Here is a 20,411-nt window from a genome sequence, read left to right on the forward strand (position 1 = left end):
ATGACACCTAGCAGCTTACCATCTACACTGTACATGCGTAAAACCTTCCACAATCCTTCTCTGTCCACTTTGCCGTATGCTTTTCCAGATCCATGAATGCTATAAACACCTTATAGTCCTTCTCACAAGTCTTCTCCACTATGTCTCACTGCAAATATTTGATCCACACATCTTCCACCACTCCTAAAGCCACCCTGTTCATCACTCACTAGGACTTCTGATCTCTCTCTTACTTTATAATAATTTTTCCATATACCTTCCCTACACACTCAATGAGTTTATGCCACAATAATTCTTGCACTCACTTCGCTCACCTTTATTGTTGTACAGGGGTACAATCACAGCCTTTTCCACTCTGTTGGCACAGTTTCACTCATCCATGCCTTCTTACATATCTCCAACAAGCACTTCATTCCGCTCTCTCCACTACACTTAATCATCTCTGCATACACCTAATCAATCCCAGCTGCTTTACCATATTTCAGCCGCTTCGCAGCGCTCTTCACCTGTGCAAGGGCTAAGTTTCCTGGTACTCCATTCCTTCTCTGTACACCCCCCAAACCAATCATGTTTACAGTGGCTCTGCTCTCTCTACAGTATTCCCATTCATCAGGCTTTCAAAATATTTTTTCCATCTGGTCCTTACTTCATCCCCATGGGTTAATAATATACCATCTGCATCCTTTAAATTTCTTTCCTTTGTCACTTCTACTTTTCTGCACCTCTTTCCAGAATAACTTCTTATTTTCAGTGTGGTTTGCATTCATTTTTCTTCCTAGATCATCATTTACCTCCTCCTTTATTCTCTTCACTTGTCTCCTTACTTGTTACTTGTTCTCAATATACTCAGTTTTTATTTCAACTGAACCCCTGTCCTGTAACCACTCTAGCCACTTCTTCCTCTTTTCCTCCACTGCTCTCCTAACCTTTTCATCCCACCATGCCATACCTTTCTTCTCTGCTGTTACTCTTGCCACACCATACATCGCTTTAGCATTTCTAACTAAGCAATCCCTATAGGTATTCCACAGGCTGTCCAGATCCATTTCATTCTAATTCACTGATTCTAACTCTTCCCCTATTTTGGTCCTATATTCATCTGCCACTTCTTTGATCCTCAGCTTCTCGACTTTCAGTGTTTCTCCCTGACGGTTCCTCTCTCTCCTGATCCACCTCACTCCTCTCAGATTGATTTTGCATACCACAATCATATGATCTGACAGATCTCCACATCGTCCTCCCACGGCCCTCATATCAGCAACCATTGCCAGCATCGACCTCTCTACGAGCATGTAATGAATCAGGGTCCTTTCAACACGATCCCCGTTCCTTCTATATCATGTACAGTATATTTATGTGCACCTTTGTGTTTGAAATACGACACACACACACACTATGTTATTAAATATAATAATGAATAATGTGATGACGCAATGGGTCAAAGAAGAGACACGGTTTCGAGGTGAGGACACACCAGCAAGGTTAGATTTACTGTTCACCAAAGAACCCGATGTAATAGAATCATTGGAATATCTCTGTCCTTTGGGAAAAAATGATCACGTGGTCATTGAGTTCCAGATGTTAATAGGAAACGTCGAGACAAGAGACGAGCTTCATAGACAGGGAAGATACAACTTTGGGAAAGCAAATTTTACAGGATTGAGAAACTTTTTTGAAAATGTGGATTGGAGAAAATTCAGAGAAACAAGAGAGATACAGAGGAAGTGGGATATCTTTCTAGACCTCTATAATTTGGGAGTGGAAAAATTTGTACCAAGAGTAAGAGGGAAAGAAAACAGGAAAAAGGAGTGGTTTAATAGAAGGTGTATGATAGCAAAAAAATAGAGAGATAAGGCGTGGAACAATTGGAGAAAGAGAGGTAACGACAGAACAAAGGAAGAATATAAAAGAACAAGATATGAATACACAAGAATACAGTACGTAGAGAAGAAGAAAGGAATTTTGAAAAAGGTATAATTGACAAATGCAAGGATGAACCCAAACTGTTTTATAGATTTGTTAATGGCAAACTGAAACAAAAGGAAGGAATCACCAAGCTGAAAGTAGAAGGAGAGGTCTTTAAGGATGCGGCAATGCAAGCAGAAATAATGAACAAACGTTTCCAGTCAGTTTTCACTAAAGAAAAGGAGCTTGTGGAAGGGGAGGGAGTGATTAGAAATGTTCCGGTGATGAAAGATATAAAAGTGGAGGTACAGAAAGTGTATAAATTACTAGAAACTCAAGATGTAAGGAAGGCCCCAGGACCTGATGGAATTTCTAATTGGGTACTGAAGGAATGCAGAGAACAACTGGCGGATAAAATTCACAGCTTAATTGTATGCTCACTGGAAGAGGGGAAAGTGCCAAAAGAATGGAAGAGGGCAAATGTGGTACCAGTTTACAAGGGAGGAAACAGGGAAGAACCCCTGAATTATAGACCAGTGTCTCTAACCAGCATGGTCGCAAAATTGTGTGAGAGAATCCTGAAAGACAGATGGATAAAATATCTGGAAGAGATGAATATTTTGGCTGAATGTCAGTTTCGATTCAGAAGTGGAAAGTCATGTGTTTCTAACTTGTTGAGCTTTTACTCAAGAGCGATTGATGTGGTACAGGAGAGATGGTTGGGTGGATTGTGTGTACTTAGACTTAGAGAAGGCCTTTGACAAGGTACCTCATAAGAGACTAATGTGGAAACTAGAATATATAGGAGGACTAAAGGGGAAACTTCTGCAATGGATGAGAGACTTTTTGAGAGACAGACAAATGAGGACAGTAATAAAGGAAAAGATGTCTGGATGGAGGGAAGTAACAAGTGGAGTCCCTCAAGGCTCAGTGTTGGCGCCAGTAATGTTCCTGATTTACGTAAATGATATGGTAGATGGAGTGAACAGTTATGCAAGTCTGTTTGCTGATGATGTAAAAATCTTGAGGGAGATAGAGGTTGAGGAGGATTGTAAAATACTGCAGGAGGATTTGGATAGGATACACAATTGGAGCCGGACATGGGAAATGAAATTTAATGTAAAGAAATGTAAAATATTGGAAATGGGTAAAAGTACCAGGAGACCATCACTGAATTATTTTTTGGGTAATGAATTAATCACAAAAAGGAGAGAAGAGAAAGATCTGGGAGTGCTGGTTCAAGATAGTTTGTCACAAGAAAAGCACATTAACAAGATAGTTGGAGAGACTTATAAACTCTTGACTAACATAAGAGTAACATTTCATTATATGGATGAGGAAATGATGAAAAAATTGATAGTGGTCATGATCCGCTCCAGGTTAGAATATGCAGCGGTAGTGTGGTCCCCACACAAAAAGAAAGATATAAACAAGATTGAGAGAATACAAAGAACAGCAACCAAGATGGTCCCCAGTCTGACAGACCTGTCATACAGAGAGAGGCTGGAAAAACTGGATTTGCCTTCGTTAGAGGAAAGGAGAAAGAGGGGAGACATGATTGCAGTGTTCAGGACCATGGTGGGAGTAGATAAAATTGACAAAGATCTGTTTGTATGGGATAAGAGAGCAACAAGAGGACATGGAATGAAATTGAAAAAGTCAAGCTGCTTGAAGGATATCAAGAAATATAGCTTTCCTTACAGAAGTACAGACTTATGGAATAGCCTGGACAAAGAGATCGTCCAGTCTAAAAACTTAAACGAGTTTAAAGTTAAATTTGACTTATTGAGAAACAGCGACGGAAACCCACGAGCATAGTACATTCCGTGTATATCACAATTAGGTATATTAGGTAAATACTTAAATATTTGGAACGACTTAGACAAAGAGGTGGTGCATGAGAAAAACATTCATGTGTGTAAAGGTAGACTTGATAAATGTGGATATGGAGACAGGACAACACGAGCATTGCTCAATTCCTGTATACTACAAATAGGTAAATACAAATAGGTAAATACACACACACACAAATCATCATCCTCCGGACCTCCTTTCCTACACTAGGGCAGGGTGAGGAGTAGCACGTCCTGACAGTCTAAGTTTGCCCAATCCAATGGGCCACGCTTCCATTCACTCATCATTCAATCTCTCAGAATACTGGCTCTAACTGATACACCAAAAACATTCACAACACTCTGTAGCTTCACAGAAACATATCCGATAGAGTCAATCCGGACACCGTCACATTAAACAGGGGTGCAAATCTCTCATAAAGTACTTCTCAGAACATTCATCCAGCCAGCTTGATCTCGTCAGTTCCCTAGCCTCACCGACTTCCATACCTCTCTTCTTCACACACTCATCTATCATATCCTTCCACTTTCTCCTTGGCCTACCTCACCTCCCTCCTTCAAATTCTCTCAGATATACCTTTTTCACCACTCAATTGTTATCCATTCTCTCCACATGACCATACCATCTTGGTACACTCTCTTCGATTCTGGTGTCTATAGACTTCCTCACTCCGCATCTTTCGTGAATCACAATATTTCGTATCCTATCCACTCTCTGTGCTCCACATACATTTTTCAGCAGTCTCTCCTCCAGTGCTCTCACTCTTGACTATTCATTTTCATGCCTCACCATAGACTCACATCCAAATGTTAAAGTTGGCAACAACACTTCTTCACATAAGCCTCGTACAGCTGCAACACTCAAGCCTCTGTTTCTTATAAAGGCCGTCTTTCCTTCCTTGTGTCACTCTATTTTCCACTTATTTTGCATATTTTTCCTCTCTTTTCTATCACTACCCAGGTATTTGAACTCTCTCACCAATTCCAGTCTCTCCCCATTCACTGTAACATCACACTGGGAATCACCTTCTCTCTCGATTACCATCACTTTACTCTTTTCTACATTTACTCTCAAGGCAAGCCACTCATATACATCAGGCAAGCTCTACAGTAGTCTACCAAGTTCTTGGCCGGTATTTGCAAGTAGTACTACATCATCAGCACACAACAAATCTGAGATATTCCATTCATCACCATTCATTACAAATGCCATCCCTCTCTCCATTACACATGTTTATTACTTCTCTCATCACCTCATCCATACATAAAGTATACCGAACAACCATGGGTACATCACACAACCTTGCTGCATGTCCACACTGATCATGAACCATTCACTTAGATGTGGATTTACCCTTACACATGCCTCACTACCATCATGAAAACTCTTGATGGCATCTACCAACTTACCATCTACATTGTACATGTGCAAAGCCTTCCACAATCTTCTCTGTCCACTTTGTCATATGCATTTTCCAGATCCATGAATGCCATAAACACCTTACAGTCCTTCTCACAGGCCTTCTTCACTATCTGTCTTACTGCATATATTTGATTCACACATCCTCTGCCACTCTTAAAGCCACCCTGTTCATCACTCACTAGAACTTCTGATCTCTCTTACTTTATAAAAATTCTTCCATATACCTTCCCTACAACAGTTAATAAACTTATGCCATGATAATTCTTGCACTCACTTCGCTCACCTTCATTTTTGTACTGGGGTACAATTACAGCCCTTTTCCAATCTGCTGGCACAGTTTCACTCATCCATGCCATCTTCCATACCTCCAACAAGCACTTCATTCCACTCTCTCCACTACACTTCATCATTTCTGCATACACCTCACCAGCACCAGATGCTTTCCCATTTTTCAACCACTTCACAGCGTTCTTCATTGGTGGGAGTGTCACGTTTCCTGACACTGCATTCCTTTTCTGCACACCCCCAAAACCAATCGTGTTTACAGCCACTCTGCTCTCTCTGTTCCCAATCATCAGGCTTTCAAAATATTCTTTCCATCGGCTCCTTACATCATCCCATGGGTTAATAATCTACCACTTACATCCTTCACATTTTCATATTTCTTTCCCCTGTCACTTCTACATTTCTGCACCTCTTTCGAGAATAATGAATAAACCTCCGAACTTCTATAGATCTTGTGGTACAGAAATGCCATGGACCTCTCCAACAATGTAGCAATTATAAATACGGGGACCCTCTTGGTCATTACTTTACGAAAAATGGAAACTAAGACTAGTTCTACAATCTACAGCAGGAGAAAATTTAATGTATTCCATATGAACAATGGCAAGTCATTTCTATGCAAAGGGACACAGTGAAATGACAAAATCTGACATGCTAACAAAAGAACTGAGGAAATGTATACACACCATCAGCAGCTACATCGACAACTGTTTCAACAACTTCAGTCAATACAGCCTTCCACAGGTCGCTTGGAGTGAGAGTTTTGTCATCTGTTGATGTCAGCTCCCCGTCAGAGTTAAAGCAAATTCCAGGAGCCATTTCTTGCAGCTTCTTCAACTCACCATTAAACTGGGATTCTAATTCTTCTAAAGGTAACTGTGAAAATAGTTCGGGTAAATAATAATGACCATATTCACAAATGTGAAGGAGTAAAGATAAACAAGGAATATGTTTTTCACATACCAGTTAGAGCCAGGACTGTGGGACCTTAAATGATGAGTGAATGAAATGTGGCCCACTGAACTGGACAAACATGGACTGTCTGGATGTTGCTACTTCTCGCCCTGCCCTAAGATGGGAAAGGAGGTCCAGATGATGATGATGATGCTCTATCTCTCTATCCATTGCCAGACGCCTCAATCCCTTATGGGGTGGCCACAAACAAATCGCCCCCAAGTCGCCCTGTCCCCCACCATTTCACTGCCCTGCTCCCAACTCACACCCCCCTCCCTCATATACCTCTCCACCCCATCCCTCCATCTCATCCTTGGCCTCCCCCTCCCTCTTCCCCCCTCCACCTCACTCACATACACTCTCTTCGTCAGTCTTTCACCCTCCATCCTCTCCACATGGGCAAACGACCTCAGTACGTTCCTCATAACGCTTCCTATCACATCCACATCAACACCACAACGCTCCTTTATATCCTCATTTGTCAGCCTGTCTCTCCATGTGACTCCACAGGCTCCTCTTAAATAACTCATTTCCACTGCTCTCACTCTTGACTTGTGTCCTTCCAACAACGTCCAAGCTTCACTTCCGTACGTTAGAGTTGGTATCACAATACTGTCATGTAGTAACTTTTTCACTTCCATGCTCACTTCCCTGTTTCTTATCACTGCTTTCAAAGAACCAGCAACCTTTCTTCTCTGCTGTACCCTTTCAAGCACTACACCCTCCAAACCTCCATCCTTACTCATCACACTACCCAAGTACTTAAACGTACTCACATTTTCCAATTCCTCACCATCCAACCTCGCTGTACATTCACTGACTTCACCTCTCTCAAAGACCATCACTTTACTCTTCCCTACATTCACCTTTAGATTCCGTTTCTTACACACTCTCCCAAACTCATCCACCAAGCCTTGCAGCTCCTCTTTGTCTTCACTCAACAACACAGTATCATCTGCAAACAACAGTACAGGGAGTTTCCAAACACTATCCTCTCTAACCAGGGCCACTCCAACATCCACTACCCTACCTTGTACCTCTTTTATTACCCCATCCATGTACAGATTGAACAACCATGGAGACATGACACATCCCTGTTTCAACCCAACTTTCAAAGAGAAAAATTCACTTAGTTCACCATCCACACGCACTGCAGCCTTCGCACCATCGTACATACTCTTCACAGCATTCAACAACTTCCCATCTACTCCATATATTCTTAACACTTTCCACAGTCCTTGTCTATCCACCCTGTCATATGCTTTCTCCAAATCCATGAAAGCCGCATACAACTTCTTTCCCTTCTCTAGAAACTTTTCCACTAAAGATCTAAGAATGAATATCTGATCTACACAACCTCTTCCCTTCCTAAAGCCTCCCTGTTCTTCTCCAACTAATTTCTCTGCTCTTTCTCTAACTCTGTCAATAAGTACCCTACCATACACTTTTCCTATTATACTATGAAGACAAATGCCCCTATGATTACCACATACTTCTTTTTCCCCTTTTCCTTTGTACAATGGAATAATTATACCTGACTTCCAATCCTCCGGGACTCTAAAGAATGAAATAAATGAAAAGGAACCAAAGAATGAGGAATGAGAAGTGATTGTACCACAGCCAGGGTACTTACAGCACGTCTGCGGCTGCCTTCTCTAATGGCTTTGGCATTGGTGAAAATGCTCTTGAAGCATGTACAGTAATCTAGTGTTGTGCTCCACATACAGTAATTCTTTGCACTGTGAGTTATAATTGTTTAACACTGCAAATTGTTAATTGCACCACGCCAGTTTCAACCGCCAGTTTGCACTCCACAGTTAATCCTCTGCACTTTAAATTCTAATTTCTTAACACTGCACAACACTGTAAATTCCCATGTGGTCTAGTGGTGAGGTATTGCAGTTTATTCAATGTTTATTTACCAAAAACGAGCATGTGTGGCATCCACTGCGATAAGCATCTACTCATGATCGAAGTTAGGCAGTAACAGTAGGTGGTGATGGGGAAACAGAGTTGCCAGATCGTAATGGCCACATTACCAAACTCCTCATTTTTCACTGCCAAATTTAATTTTTCATTACCAAATTCCTAAAGCTAGCATTAATTCTTCACTAATTACTGTATATATACAAGTGTAAATACATGTAATCATTCTCCTTATAATTAACAGTATGTTGATTATTTTCACACTATGTTGGCTAGCTGATTAATCAGAGAGAGCAAACAATCCACCATCTCCATCCTGTGTATCCTCATACATGTGAAAAATCCATTTGGTAATGCATTATTTTGATCCATTACCAAACGAATTTTTCATTACCAAATTGGCCCACATTTGGTAATGAAAAATACCAAATGGCAACCTGACAGGGGAGGGGGGAGGAAGGAAAGGGTGAAGGGTCTGTAGTGTAACAGCTGTTCGGTGCCGTGCGACAATTTCAAATTACGGATGGGAAAAAATTCGGATTTCTGGGGGGAGGGGATTTTTTCCCTCTTTTTGGCCATTTTTGGGTTCCGAAGGTCCAGGCCCACATTGTCCGGTGAGTGGGGTGTCCGGAAAGTACGGGAATTACTGTATATATATATATATATATATATATATATATATATATATATATATATATATATACTGTATATATATATATATATATATATATATATATATATATACACACACACACACACACACACACACACAATACCCTCGTGTCCAAGACGATAATATTGTCACCTGTGGTGGGTGGGGGTGCCCATCATCCACCTACTTAGTGTAGTGGTACTCTGTTTTTAAGGTAGCTCTACATCGAGTGGCAGGTCAAATGATTTCCTGTAAACCAGGAAAGCATTTACAATGCCGAGTGGTAACCTTATAACCAACCAACACAACTTCCCTAAGTGACGGCAAGTGGGTTGGCGGAGGGTTAGTGCCCCTCCCCGGAAAATAACTAACTAAACATACAAACAAGAAGCCTCGAACCAGGACTGACCAAAAAATGACAACTAAGGATGAACAAAGGACATGATAATGATGGCGACATGGAATATAAGGGGTGCAAATGATGAGGTGAAAGAGAGAGAGATTTTCCAGGTGCTTCACTGTGCGAAAGTGGATGTATGTGGATTAACTGAAACCAAATGGAGAGGAAAGAGAGTGAGAGAATGGGAGTATGGATGGGGTATATGTGCAGGAGTAGGTGAGAATGAAAGGGCAAAAGAAGGAGTGTGTATTGTTGTGAGTATCAGATTGAAGGAGAATATAAGAGACTATGGATCAGTTGGTTCAAGGATTGTGTGGGTAAGATTGAAAGTTGGCTACAAATGTGGGCAATTGTGAGCGTGTATGCGCCATAGCACAATTGTGCAAGCAGAGTGAGAGAAGAGTTCTGGACAAATGTGGAAGTGCACATGGAAAAGTTTGAAAGGAATGAGAGTGTGTTTTTGATTTGTGATATGAATGGTAAAGTAGGGAATGTCAAGATGGATGGAGTAGTTGGTGAGTGGGGTGTGCCTGCAGAGATAGATGAGAATGGCAGTGCCTTAGTGGACATTTATGCCGGGAGGGGGTTCGTGATAGCCAATACCCTCTTTAGGCACAAAATGATCCACAGGTATACATGGAAAGTGATGAGAAGGGTGGGTGGTGAACTGAATGAAAAGAAGGCAATGATTGCTTATGTGTGTGTGGATGAAAGGACGCGAAGGCGTGTAATGGATGCAAGAGCATACAGACGTTGGGGGAGTGGACTTTCTGACCACCACTTGGTGGTGGCCGGAATCAAGGTCCAAGTAAAATGGAGAAATAGAAGAAGGGAAGGACGAGTGGAAGGAGTAGATGCAAGGAGAGTGGAAAGGTTACAAGAGGATGAGAAAAAGGCACAATATAAGAGAGAAGTGGAGGAACGACTGGGTAAATATAAATTACATGGAAGGTGTGTGCAAGATATTCACAGAATATGTGCGCATGTAAGGTGGTGTGTGGGGTGAAGAGAAGAGGAAAGGGGGTGCAAGGAACAGCATGGTGGAATGAAGAGGTGAGACAAGCTGTGGCAACAAAAGAAGAAAGCATATAATGAATGGACAAGAAATAGGGGCGTGGAAGAAGTTGAGAGACGGAAGAGAGAATTATATGTAGAAAGGAAGAAAGAAGTGAAAAGATTAGTAAGAGAGTGGATGAGGAATGTGGAAAGAATTTGAGTGTAAAGTGGAGGGACTGCAAGAAAATGTTCTGGAAAGAGGTAAGGAGAGTTAAACAGGGTGGAAACGAAGGTATTAGGGGAGTGAAAGATAAAAATGGTAGATTACTAGTGGAGAAGGGAGAAAAAGTGAGCAGATGAAGAGAACACTTTAAGGAATTGTTGAACACAGAGAATGAAAGTAATGCAAGTATAAGTGGCTGAGGAATGGCTGGGAAAAGGAGGGAGGTAAGAAGACAGGAAGAAACCAGTAGGATGGAAGTTATGGAAGCAATGAAGAAAGTCAAAATGGGGAGAGCCCTAGAAATTGATGGAGTGTGTGGTGAAATGCTGATGCATGGGGGAGAGAGAGTAGTATAATGGATGTGGAAGATGTGCAGATTGGCCTGGGAGGAAGGTAGAGTCCCGGAGGATTGGAAGTCGGGTATAATTATTCCCTTGTACAAAGGGAATGGGGAAAAAAAGTGTGTGGTAATCACAGGGGCATTTGTCTTCTTAGTGTTATAGGAAAAGTATATGGTAGGACACTTATTGACAGAGTTAGGGAAATAACAGAGGAATTAGTTGGAGAAGAACAGGGAGGTTTTAGGAATGGAAGAGGTTGTGTTAATCAGACATTCGTTCTTAGATCTTTAGTGGAAAAGTTTCTAGAGAAGGGAAAGAAGCTATATGCAGCCTTCATGGATTTGGAGAAAGCATTTGACAGGGTGGATAGACAAGGACTGTGGAAAGTATTAAGAATATATGGAGTAGATGGGAATGTGCTGAATGCTGTGAAGAGTATGTATGAGGGCGCTAAGGCTGCCGTGTGTGTGGATAGTGAACTGAGTGAATTTTTTTATTTGAAGACTGGGTTGAAACAGTGATGTGTCATGTCTCCATGGCTGTTCAACCTGTATATGGATGGGGTTATAAAAGAGATACAAGGTAGGGCAGTGGATGTTGGAGTGGCCCTCATGAGAGAGGGCAGTGTTTGGAAACTCCCCGTACTGTTGTTAGCAGATGATACTGTGTTGTTAGGAGAAGACGAAGGGGAGCTGCAAGGCTTGGTAGCTGAGCTTGGGAAAGTGTGTATGAAACGGACTCTAAAGGAGGATGCAGGTAAGAATAAAGTTATGGTCTTCAAGAGAAGTTAAGTCAGTGAATGTACAGTGAGGCTGGATGATGAGGAAATGGAAAATGCTAGTATGTTTAAGAACTTGGGTAGTGTGATGAGTAAGGATGGAAGTTTGGAGGGTGAAGTGCTTGAAAGGGTACAACAAGGAAGAAAAGTTGCTGGTTCCTTGAAAGCAGTGATAAAAAACAGAGAGGTGAGCATGGAAGTAAAAAAGTTGCTGTATTGTGATACCATGTCTAACGTAGGGAAGTGAAGCTTGGATGTTGTTGGAAGGCCACAAGTAAAGAGTGAAAGCAGTGGAAATGAGTTATTTGAGAGAAGCCTGTGGAGTCACATGAAGAGACAGGCTGACAAATGAGGATGTGAAGGTGTATAGTGGTGTGGATATGGGTGTGATAGTAATCGTTAGGAGAAACACATTGAAGTGGTTTGGCTATGTGGAGAGGATGGAAAGTGAGAGACTGGTGAGGAGAGTGTATGTGAATGAGATGGAGGGGGAGAGAGGGAAGGGGAGGCCAAGAATGAGATGGAGGGATGGAGTGGAGAGGTATATGAGAGAGGGGTGTGTCCGTTGGGAGCAAGGCAGTGAAATGGTGGGGACAGGGCGACATGGAGGCGATTTGTTTGTGGCAACCCCATACGGGATTAAGGCGTCTGGGGATAGAGAGATAGAGGGTCCCATCTAGGACGAGAAACGTCTTGGACCAACACAAGACCTTATGGAAAAAATTAATATTGTCACCAAATCTTCTAAAAGTGTCCCTAAAAACATTAACCAAGTCCTATTTTGGCATCAAAATAAATATCCTCACCTTCAAAGAGTGTGTTTCTGAGCTTGTTATACCCAGCTTAGTTGTCAATTATCTCAAGATTAGTAGCCCAAGGTAGATGGCAGCACTTCAATGGGTTATCAGATGGTTTCCTAGGCATGGTTACATAAGGAGAGGCTATAACCTAAGAGCAAATGCTGAGTGCAATACATGGCAAGTGTGTCCATGACGCTCGTCACTCTGGTGAGAGAGAGAAAAGCAAGCCCCGGTTGCTCATCACGTGACCAGGTGCCAATATTTTATTGGACAACATCACTTCTGCGTCACACTCCAGGGCGTGGGAACCGTGTAGGACCGGGTGAGATCGTCATAGTTGTATTCTCCTCGGATTTGGGCTGTTATGAACCACTGGTTCAGCATTGGATGTATGCAACTGTATTACAGCATTATATTAGATTATTATTCATGGTCTCTGTCTTGGATGCAAAACACCTTGGACAAACCCAACCTGGACAAACCCGTCTTGGCCACGTGGGTACTGTACACACACACATACACACAATATTATATATATATGTGGAATAGTCCTTGACTACTAGTGTGCTAATTTTAATCTCAGAAATTACTGTAGGTGTATTTTTTCCACAATGCATTAACTCTAAGTTATTTTTGCCCAATTTAGCTAATGATCAAAATGTTACTTTTAAGTACAAATGTTGTTTCATTAATGATTAATGGCTGGTCAGCCAAGATTTTATGTACAGTACTATCAAGTATAAGTGCAGTACAGTATTTTATTTTTGGGGTAATGACCAGAAGCTTACATAAGTTATGTGTTTCATATATCGTTAATTAGTAAGGTCTGGTTTAGATTTAGAAGCTACAATGTTTTATTTTTACTATTTGTCTAACGTTAGAGGGGTGTGTATCTTCATGGAAGATAAAAAGTTACGGTACGTGTTTTATGTTTCACACTGTTTGCCGAGTGACAAAGACGTTATTTGCTTAAAAGTAGGTCCTATTGTAAAATATAAAACAAAAGTACAGCTTTCACTTCATACTTAAAAATAAAAATCCAATTAAAAAGGCTTATGGAATTGTGATATTTTGATGTAGTCTAATACATTAATAGAGTATTGTGATGATGGTGACATATTTTTGTGTTTTAGACTTTCATTCTGCACTGTTTGTTTGTTTCTAGATCCTACCTCACCCCCATTTGGGACAAGAGCTTCTGATGATGATGATTTTTTAAAATAAATAAATAACACAATGGAGGAAGGAAAAACAAATGAGTAAAAAAAAAATTATCCATACACCAGATTACTAGTGTCCTCTCTTCATAAAATATCTGTAACAGTTAGACTTGAACAGTTGTGGGTTGAAATTTGGAGGGAAACAACTCTGGGGAAGCGAGTTCCAGAGAGATGTAGTTCGGGGAATGAAAGAATTCTGACAGGCAGAAGTTCTGCAATATGGCTGAGTGACATTCCAGTCATGAGCGCTACCAGATGCCCGTGTAGCACGAGGGAAGGCATGGAGAGGTGGCACCATGGATGCAACTTCGTCAGAGCATTTGCCAAAAAAATATCTGTAAAATAATGCAAGGGAGGCAACATTCCTTCTTACTTGCAGGGAGGTAGTCTATATGTAATGACAGGGTTGTTAATGATTCTAACAGCTTTGTTCTGAATTTTGACTAGTTGTCTTAATGCAATCTCTCCACAACCATTCCACATGGGTGAGCAATATTCAAGCTGAGAGCGCACATGACTCTTATAAATTATAGCTAACTGCTCATCAGCGAAGAAGTTACGGACTCTGTACAATAATCCAAGTTTCTTTGAGGCGGTTTTAGCAAGAGATCTAACATGAGAGGTCCAGCTGAGGGCACTTATGTGAGATGCCAAGAATTTCAATACTTTTGGAGATGGAAATATTAGTAGCATTGAAGGTAATGTACAAATCTGGCAATATCTGTCTATTAGTAAACTGTATATATTTAGTTTTACTAGCATTAAAAGAGACAAGGTTGTTTTGTCCCCATTCACTGATCGTAGATAGATCTTGATTATGGAGATAGCTGTACTGAGTTGAGAGGTGGAGATAACAGACTTTGTAAATGGATGTCTGAGTATGAATGAACTATGTAGTGTTGAGTCATCTGCATATGAGTGAATGGGATTGTGGGTGACAGATAAGAGATCATTAATATGAACCAGAAATAGGGTTGGCACCAGAACTGATCCCTGTGGCACGCCGGCGTTGAGTGGAAATTGGAATATACATCATCTACTTTTACTCTTATTTTCCTGTCACTAAGATATGAAGAAATCAAAGGAACAAAAGACATTAGTCCATAGCAAGGGAGTTTGGACAGCAGGGAACGGTGCCATACTCTGTCGAAAGCTTTAGAGATATCAAGAGCTACTGCATGAGTTTCTCCAAAAAGATCAATTGATTGATGGACGGTATGAGTTAAGAGATTGAGTATGTCAATGGTGGATCTTTCATGGCGAAAACCATACTGTCTATCACTAATTAAGTTGTTGGATTCAAGATGTTTAACAATGTGTTTATTAATTAAAGTTTCAAATACCTTACCAAGAGAAGATGTGACAGCTGTAATTGGAGGGGTCAGACAAACCTCCTTTCTTCGGAATTGGGTGGATATTGGCTTCTTTCCATGAATTTGGGAATAAAGAAGTACGTATGCATAGTCTGAATAATTTAGCTAGGACAGAGGCAAGTTCAGGGGAACACTTTTTCAAAACAATTGGCAGAATTCCATCTATCTATCTATTGCCAGACGCCATAATCCCGTACGGGGTGGCCATTTGACTCTGAGTTATTTGTTTAACAGGGAGGGGCACTAACCCTCCACCAACCAACTTGACATGTAGGGAGCACATATGGTTTGGTTATATGGTTACCACCCAGCATTGTAAATGGTTTCTTGGCTTACATGAAACCATTTGGCTTGTCACTCAATGTAAACCCATCTGTAATGGAAAGAAGAGCAATAAGCAGTGACATGAATGATGGGAGAAATAGGAAGAGAGGAGGGCAGGCACAGAAAAAGAATGATAAAGGCTAAGGATGAAGTAGGCAGCACTACATCAAGTGAGTGGATGATGGTCGCCACCACCTACCACTAATGATGATGATGATGATTTTTTTTTTTTTTTTTTTTTTTTTTTTTTTAAACACTGTCCCCTTTTTTTGATAAGGGCTAAGGTGTTGCCCCTGGGTAGGGGAGCTTTGGTTTTGGAGTGTGTAGCACTTTATGACAGGATGCTCTTCCAAATATCTACCAATACCAATGACCCTTGGGTGGACTCGAACCTCTGACCCTTCAGTCAGAGCGCTGTAAACCACTGGGCCATGGCTCAGTGATGGTGATGCATTGTGTTTGTGTTTTACTTAGTATCTGATTCTAAATTATAGTTTACATATTTATGTTCTTGTTTTAACCCCAGTTCATATTAATTTACTCTATGTTCAGATTTTAACACAGGATGCATACACATTTACATTTATGATCTTGATTAGTTCATTTTTCAACTAAAATATATATATATATATATATATATATATATATATATATGTAGTATATAATTTTTTAAGTACCAGCATTTTTTCATGTTAGCTAAACATTTAGATTTGCAAGTAACAACCAAATAAAGCAATACATTTCTGAATAGCAGCAATAATTAAATTCTGTATATGATTTAATTATATACATTTTACTGAAGATTAACAGAAAATAATTATGAAATGAAATAATTTGTTCACAGCTCTTGTACCACCGAAAGTAAACACAAAGCCAAAGTCATACCACTGATGGAACACTGCCAGTGTGTGTGTGGGTTTATGTGACTCGCAAGTGTGTACCTGTCTGCCACAGCTCCATGACATAAGGCTGCTGTTTAGGTATTTGTTTCGAGTATCTTTCTAACCTCAGTGATATATTATTAGGTCCTAAATATTCTGTATGTTTTAGCATTTTACCATTTACAACAGTCAAATGAATGTCGACCTTATCTTTGAAAATTACAACCTTAGTTCACACTTAAAATGGCTGATTAAGTGCTAGCATCTAGGGTCATTGAGTAAAAATATATATATATATATATATATATATATATATATATATACAGCCGATTTAGATACGATTCCGATTATAGAACAATTTTTCCCCTCCGCTACCAATACCGCTACTCATCGGCTTTTCCTTGCCATTTTACAGCACTAATGGCAACAGGGAGTAATGATGAAGGACAATATTATATATATTGTACAATACAAAAGACGAACATATCCTGAGCCATTCTGGATGAACTTGAGTGTTGGGTGTCTTGCAACAAAAAGACTGATGATAATAATAATCATCTTACGAAATTTATCTAAGACACTGGGTGAGTAGAAACCAGAGTTACTGGAAAACAGTATAGTACTTAAATAAGATGGAGGTACTGCATATAAAAAATGAAATATATAAATGATGGTGTGTGAGAGAAACATGGACTGTATATGAGTCAGTGTTGAGGATTAATATTTTTGTCAGCACCTTTCTAAATTTTGATATATGGCATTAGGTAACAGCAACACAGATACAGGCAACAGTAAAGCAGGTTAAATAAATAAAAACAACTAGCTCTAGGAATTTTAAAATTAATACAAACAAAAATACTCAGATACCTTTGCAGCAAATGGGTTACTTTTCACAAATGCAGTCAGTAACTGGACTGCATTCTTCCGTACCACTGATGACTTGTCTTGTAAGCGTCCCAACACAAGTTCCAGTACATGATGCTGTCTACTTAGAGGCACTGCTTTTTCAGTAACGAGATCACTCCATATCTGTAGAACCTGATGAACAAAAACTAAGGAAAGTTATCATTTACGGTACCAAATCATCAACACACACACACACGCACACACATTACTGAAGAGGGAATCACCTGTACACAAGAGAAGGATATTTGTGAAGCACTAAATAAGAATTTCCAATCAGTTTTTACAGAAAAAATTTTGAGAGGGACTATGTGGAACATGCATGCCCACACATACTACCAGATATACAAATATCAGAAAAAGTAATACAGGAGGAGTTAAGTAAATTAGACAGAGGAAAAGCAAATGGTCCTGATGAAATTTCATGTTGGGTGCTACGAGAATGTGCAAAGTAGTTGAGTAAACCATTATTTTTCATTTTCAAGAAATCCTTGAGTCAAGGTAAACTGATATTTGGAAGAAAGCAAACATTGTATCCTTATACAAGAAAGGGAATTGACAAAATCCACTCAACTACCAACCAGTGTTGTAAGCAAGGTATTAGAAAAGCTTATAAGAAAAGTTTGGGTAAATCATCTGGAAGAACACTGTATGATAACAGAAAGACAGTTTGGTTTCCGAGAAGGAAAATCATGTGTTACTAATCTGTTGAGCTACTATGACAGAGTAACAGACACAACACAGGAAAGAGAAGGATGGGTGGACAGTATCTATTTAGATTTCAAGAAAGCATCTGACACAGTACCACACCAAAGACTTTCATGGAAATTGCACCATCAAGGAGGAATTCGAGGCAAACTGTATTGTTGGATGCAAGATTTTCTCATAAAAAAGAGAAATGAGAACAGTACTAAGGGGAAATTACTCTTCATGAAAAGAAGTGACTAGTGGAGTACCACAGGGTTCAGTGCTGGCACCAATCATGTTTTTAGTGTATATAAATGATACAGACAGTAACACTGGAAATGAAAGCTATCTAAATATGTTTGCAGATGATGCAAAAATACAAAGGAGAATTACTAACACAGACTCTTGTAAAGAGCTACAAGAAGAATTACGGTAAATAAACTTCATGAATGGAGTAATACATGGCAAATGGAATTCAATGTGGACAAGTGTCATGTAATCAAGTTTGGTAAAAGTGGATAAAGACCTGACTGGGATTATACGTTAGGAAATAAAACCCTACACACATCAGAAAGAGAGAAGGACCTAGGTGTGATTATCAATAACAGACTATCTCCGGCTGACCACATCAGTGAGAAGGTACGGAACATGTATACACTGCTTGCAAATATGAGAACAGCATTCACATACATAAATGAAGACATGCTAAGAAGGATAATAACATCATTCATCAGACCAACCCTGGAGTATGCATCAGTAGTCTGGAGTCCTCATCTCAAAAAACACATAGACAAGATTGAAAAAGTTCAAAGGGCCCCTACAAGATGGGTACCAAGCTTAAGGGATCTAAGCTACGAAGAAAGACTAAATAAACTGAATCTACCAACACTACAGGAGAGAAGGAAAAGAGGTGACATGATAATGCTATATAAATGCATATCAGGGAAGGAGAAAATAGACATAAATGATTACTTAACCTATGGGGAAGCATCAGCAAGAGGGCACTGCAAAAAACTGCATAAGAAGAGAGGTGATAAAGACATAAGGAAATTCAGTTTCCCAAACAGAGCAACTGATCAGCAGAATGCACTACCAAATGAAATAATGTGTGCCAAAACAATTCACAAATTTAAGGATATGTACGATAAATATGGTTTAAGACACGGGACAGTACGAGCTTGACTCATTCCTGTAATGATACAATTAGGTAAGAACACACACATACTTTGGGACAGCAAACTTTACAGGATTAAGGACATTTTTTGAAAATGCGGATTGGAGAAATTTCAGAGAAACATGAGAGATACAGAGGAAGTGAGATATCTTTCTAGACCTCTTTAATTCGGAAGTGGAAAAACATGCTCCAAGAGTAAGTGGGAAAGAAATCTGAAAGAAGGATTGGTTTAACTGGAAAAAAAAAAAATAATAAAAAAAATAAAAATAAAAGGACATGGTATGGAACAACTGCAGGAAGAGAGGTAATAACAGAACAAAGGAGGAATATAGAAGAACTAGAAATGAATATACAAGAATATGTACAGAGGAAGAAAGGAATTTTGAAAAATATATAATTGACATATGTAAGGAAGAACCCAAATTGTTCTACAGAGTGTTAATGGCAAACTGAAACAAACGGAAGTAATCACCAAACTAAACATAGGAGAGGTCTATAAAGATGCAGCAATGCAAGCTGAAATAATGAACAAAGGTTTCCAATTGGTTTTCACTAGAGAAGGGGATTTTGTGGAGGGGGAGGGAGTGACTAGAAATATAGTGGTAAAAGATATAACAAGTGGAAGTGCAGGAAGTGTATAAATTACTGGAAACTCATGATGTAAGGAAAGCCCCAGGACCAGATGGAATCTCCACTTGGGTACTGAAAGAATGTGCAGAACAACTGGTGGATAAGATTCACGGTTTAATTATGTGTTCATTGGAAGAAGGGAAAGTGCCTTGGGAATGGAAGAGGGCCAGTGTGGTACCAATTTATAAGGGAGTAAACAAGGAAGAACCCCTGAATTATAGGCCAATCTCCCTGACCAGCGTAGTCGCAAATTAGTGCGAGAGAATTCTGAAATACAGATGGATAAAATATCTGGAGGAGATGAACATTTTGGCTGAAAGTCAGGTTGGATTCAGAAGTGGAAGGTCGTGCGTTTCCAACTTGTTGAGCTTTTACTCAAGAGCGATTGATGCGCTACAGGAGAGAGACAGCTGGGTGGATTGTGTGTATTTACATTTGTGGAAAGCCTTTGACAAAGTACCTCACAAGCAACTAATGGGGAAATTGGAGCACACAGAAATGACAATGATTAGGTGCATGTGCAGTGCGTCCCTGCGTCCAAGGCCTGGAGGGGCTGGGTTTACAATGGAAGAGTTGAGAGGTAGGATGTGACTGGAGTGTATTGGTGTGGTGATGAGGAGAGGTAGATTGAGGTGGTTTGGACATGTGGAGAGGATGGGGGATGATAACTGGGTGAGGAAGGT

The 20,411-nt window shown here is 40.1% G+C and overlaps 1 protein-coding gene across 1 annotated transcript in view; it reads right to left on the reverse strand.

The window, feature by feature from the left end:
• The window catches only part of Cap-D2 (CAP-D2 condensin subunit), a 181,169-nt gene that overhangs the window by 110,171 nt on the left and 50,587 nt on the right, over window positions 1-20,411 (reverse strand). The window contains exons 9-11 of the mRNA XM_080273545.1: window positions 17,202-17,372; window positions 6,153-6,342; window positions 5,683-5,691 (exon numbers count right to left, since the gene is read on the reverse strand). Coding sequence (XP_080129671.1) covers window positions 5,683-5,691; window positions 6,153-6,342; window positions 17,202-17,372 — 370 coding nt within the window. The remainder of the gene's footprint in view (window positions 1-5,682; window positions 5,692-6,152; window positions 6,343-17,201; window positions 17,373-20,411) is intronic.

The sequence above is a fragment of the Coenobita brevimanus genome, chromosome 55, assembly GCF_032717465.1.
Source record: "Coenobita brevimanus isolate Jiangsu-jjx chromosome 55, ASM3271746v2, whole genome shotgun sequence".
NCBI classification, from domain to species: domain Eukaryota; kingdom Metazoa; phylum Arthropoda; class Malacostraca; order Decapoda; family Coenobitidae; genus Coenobita; species Coenobita brevimanus.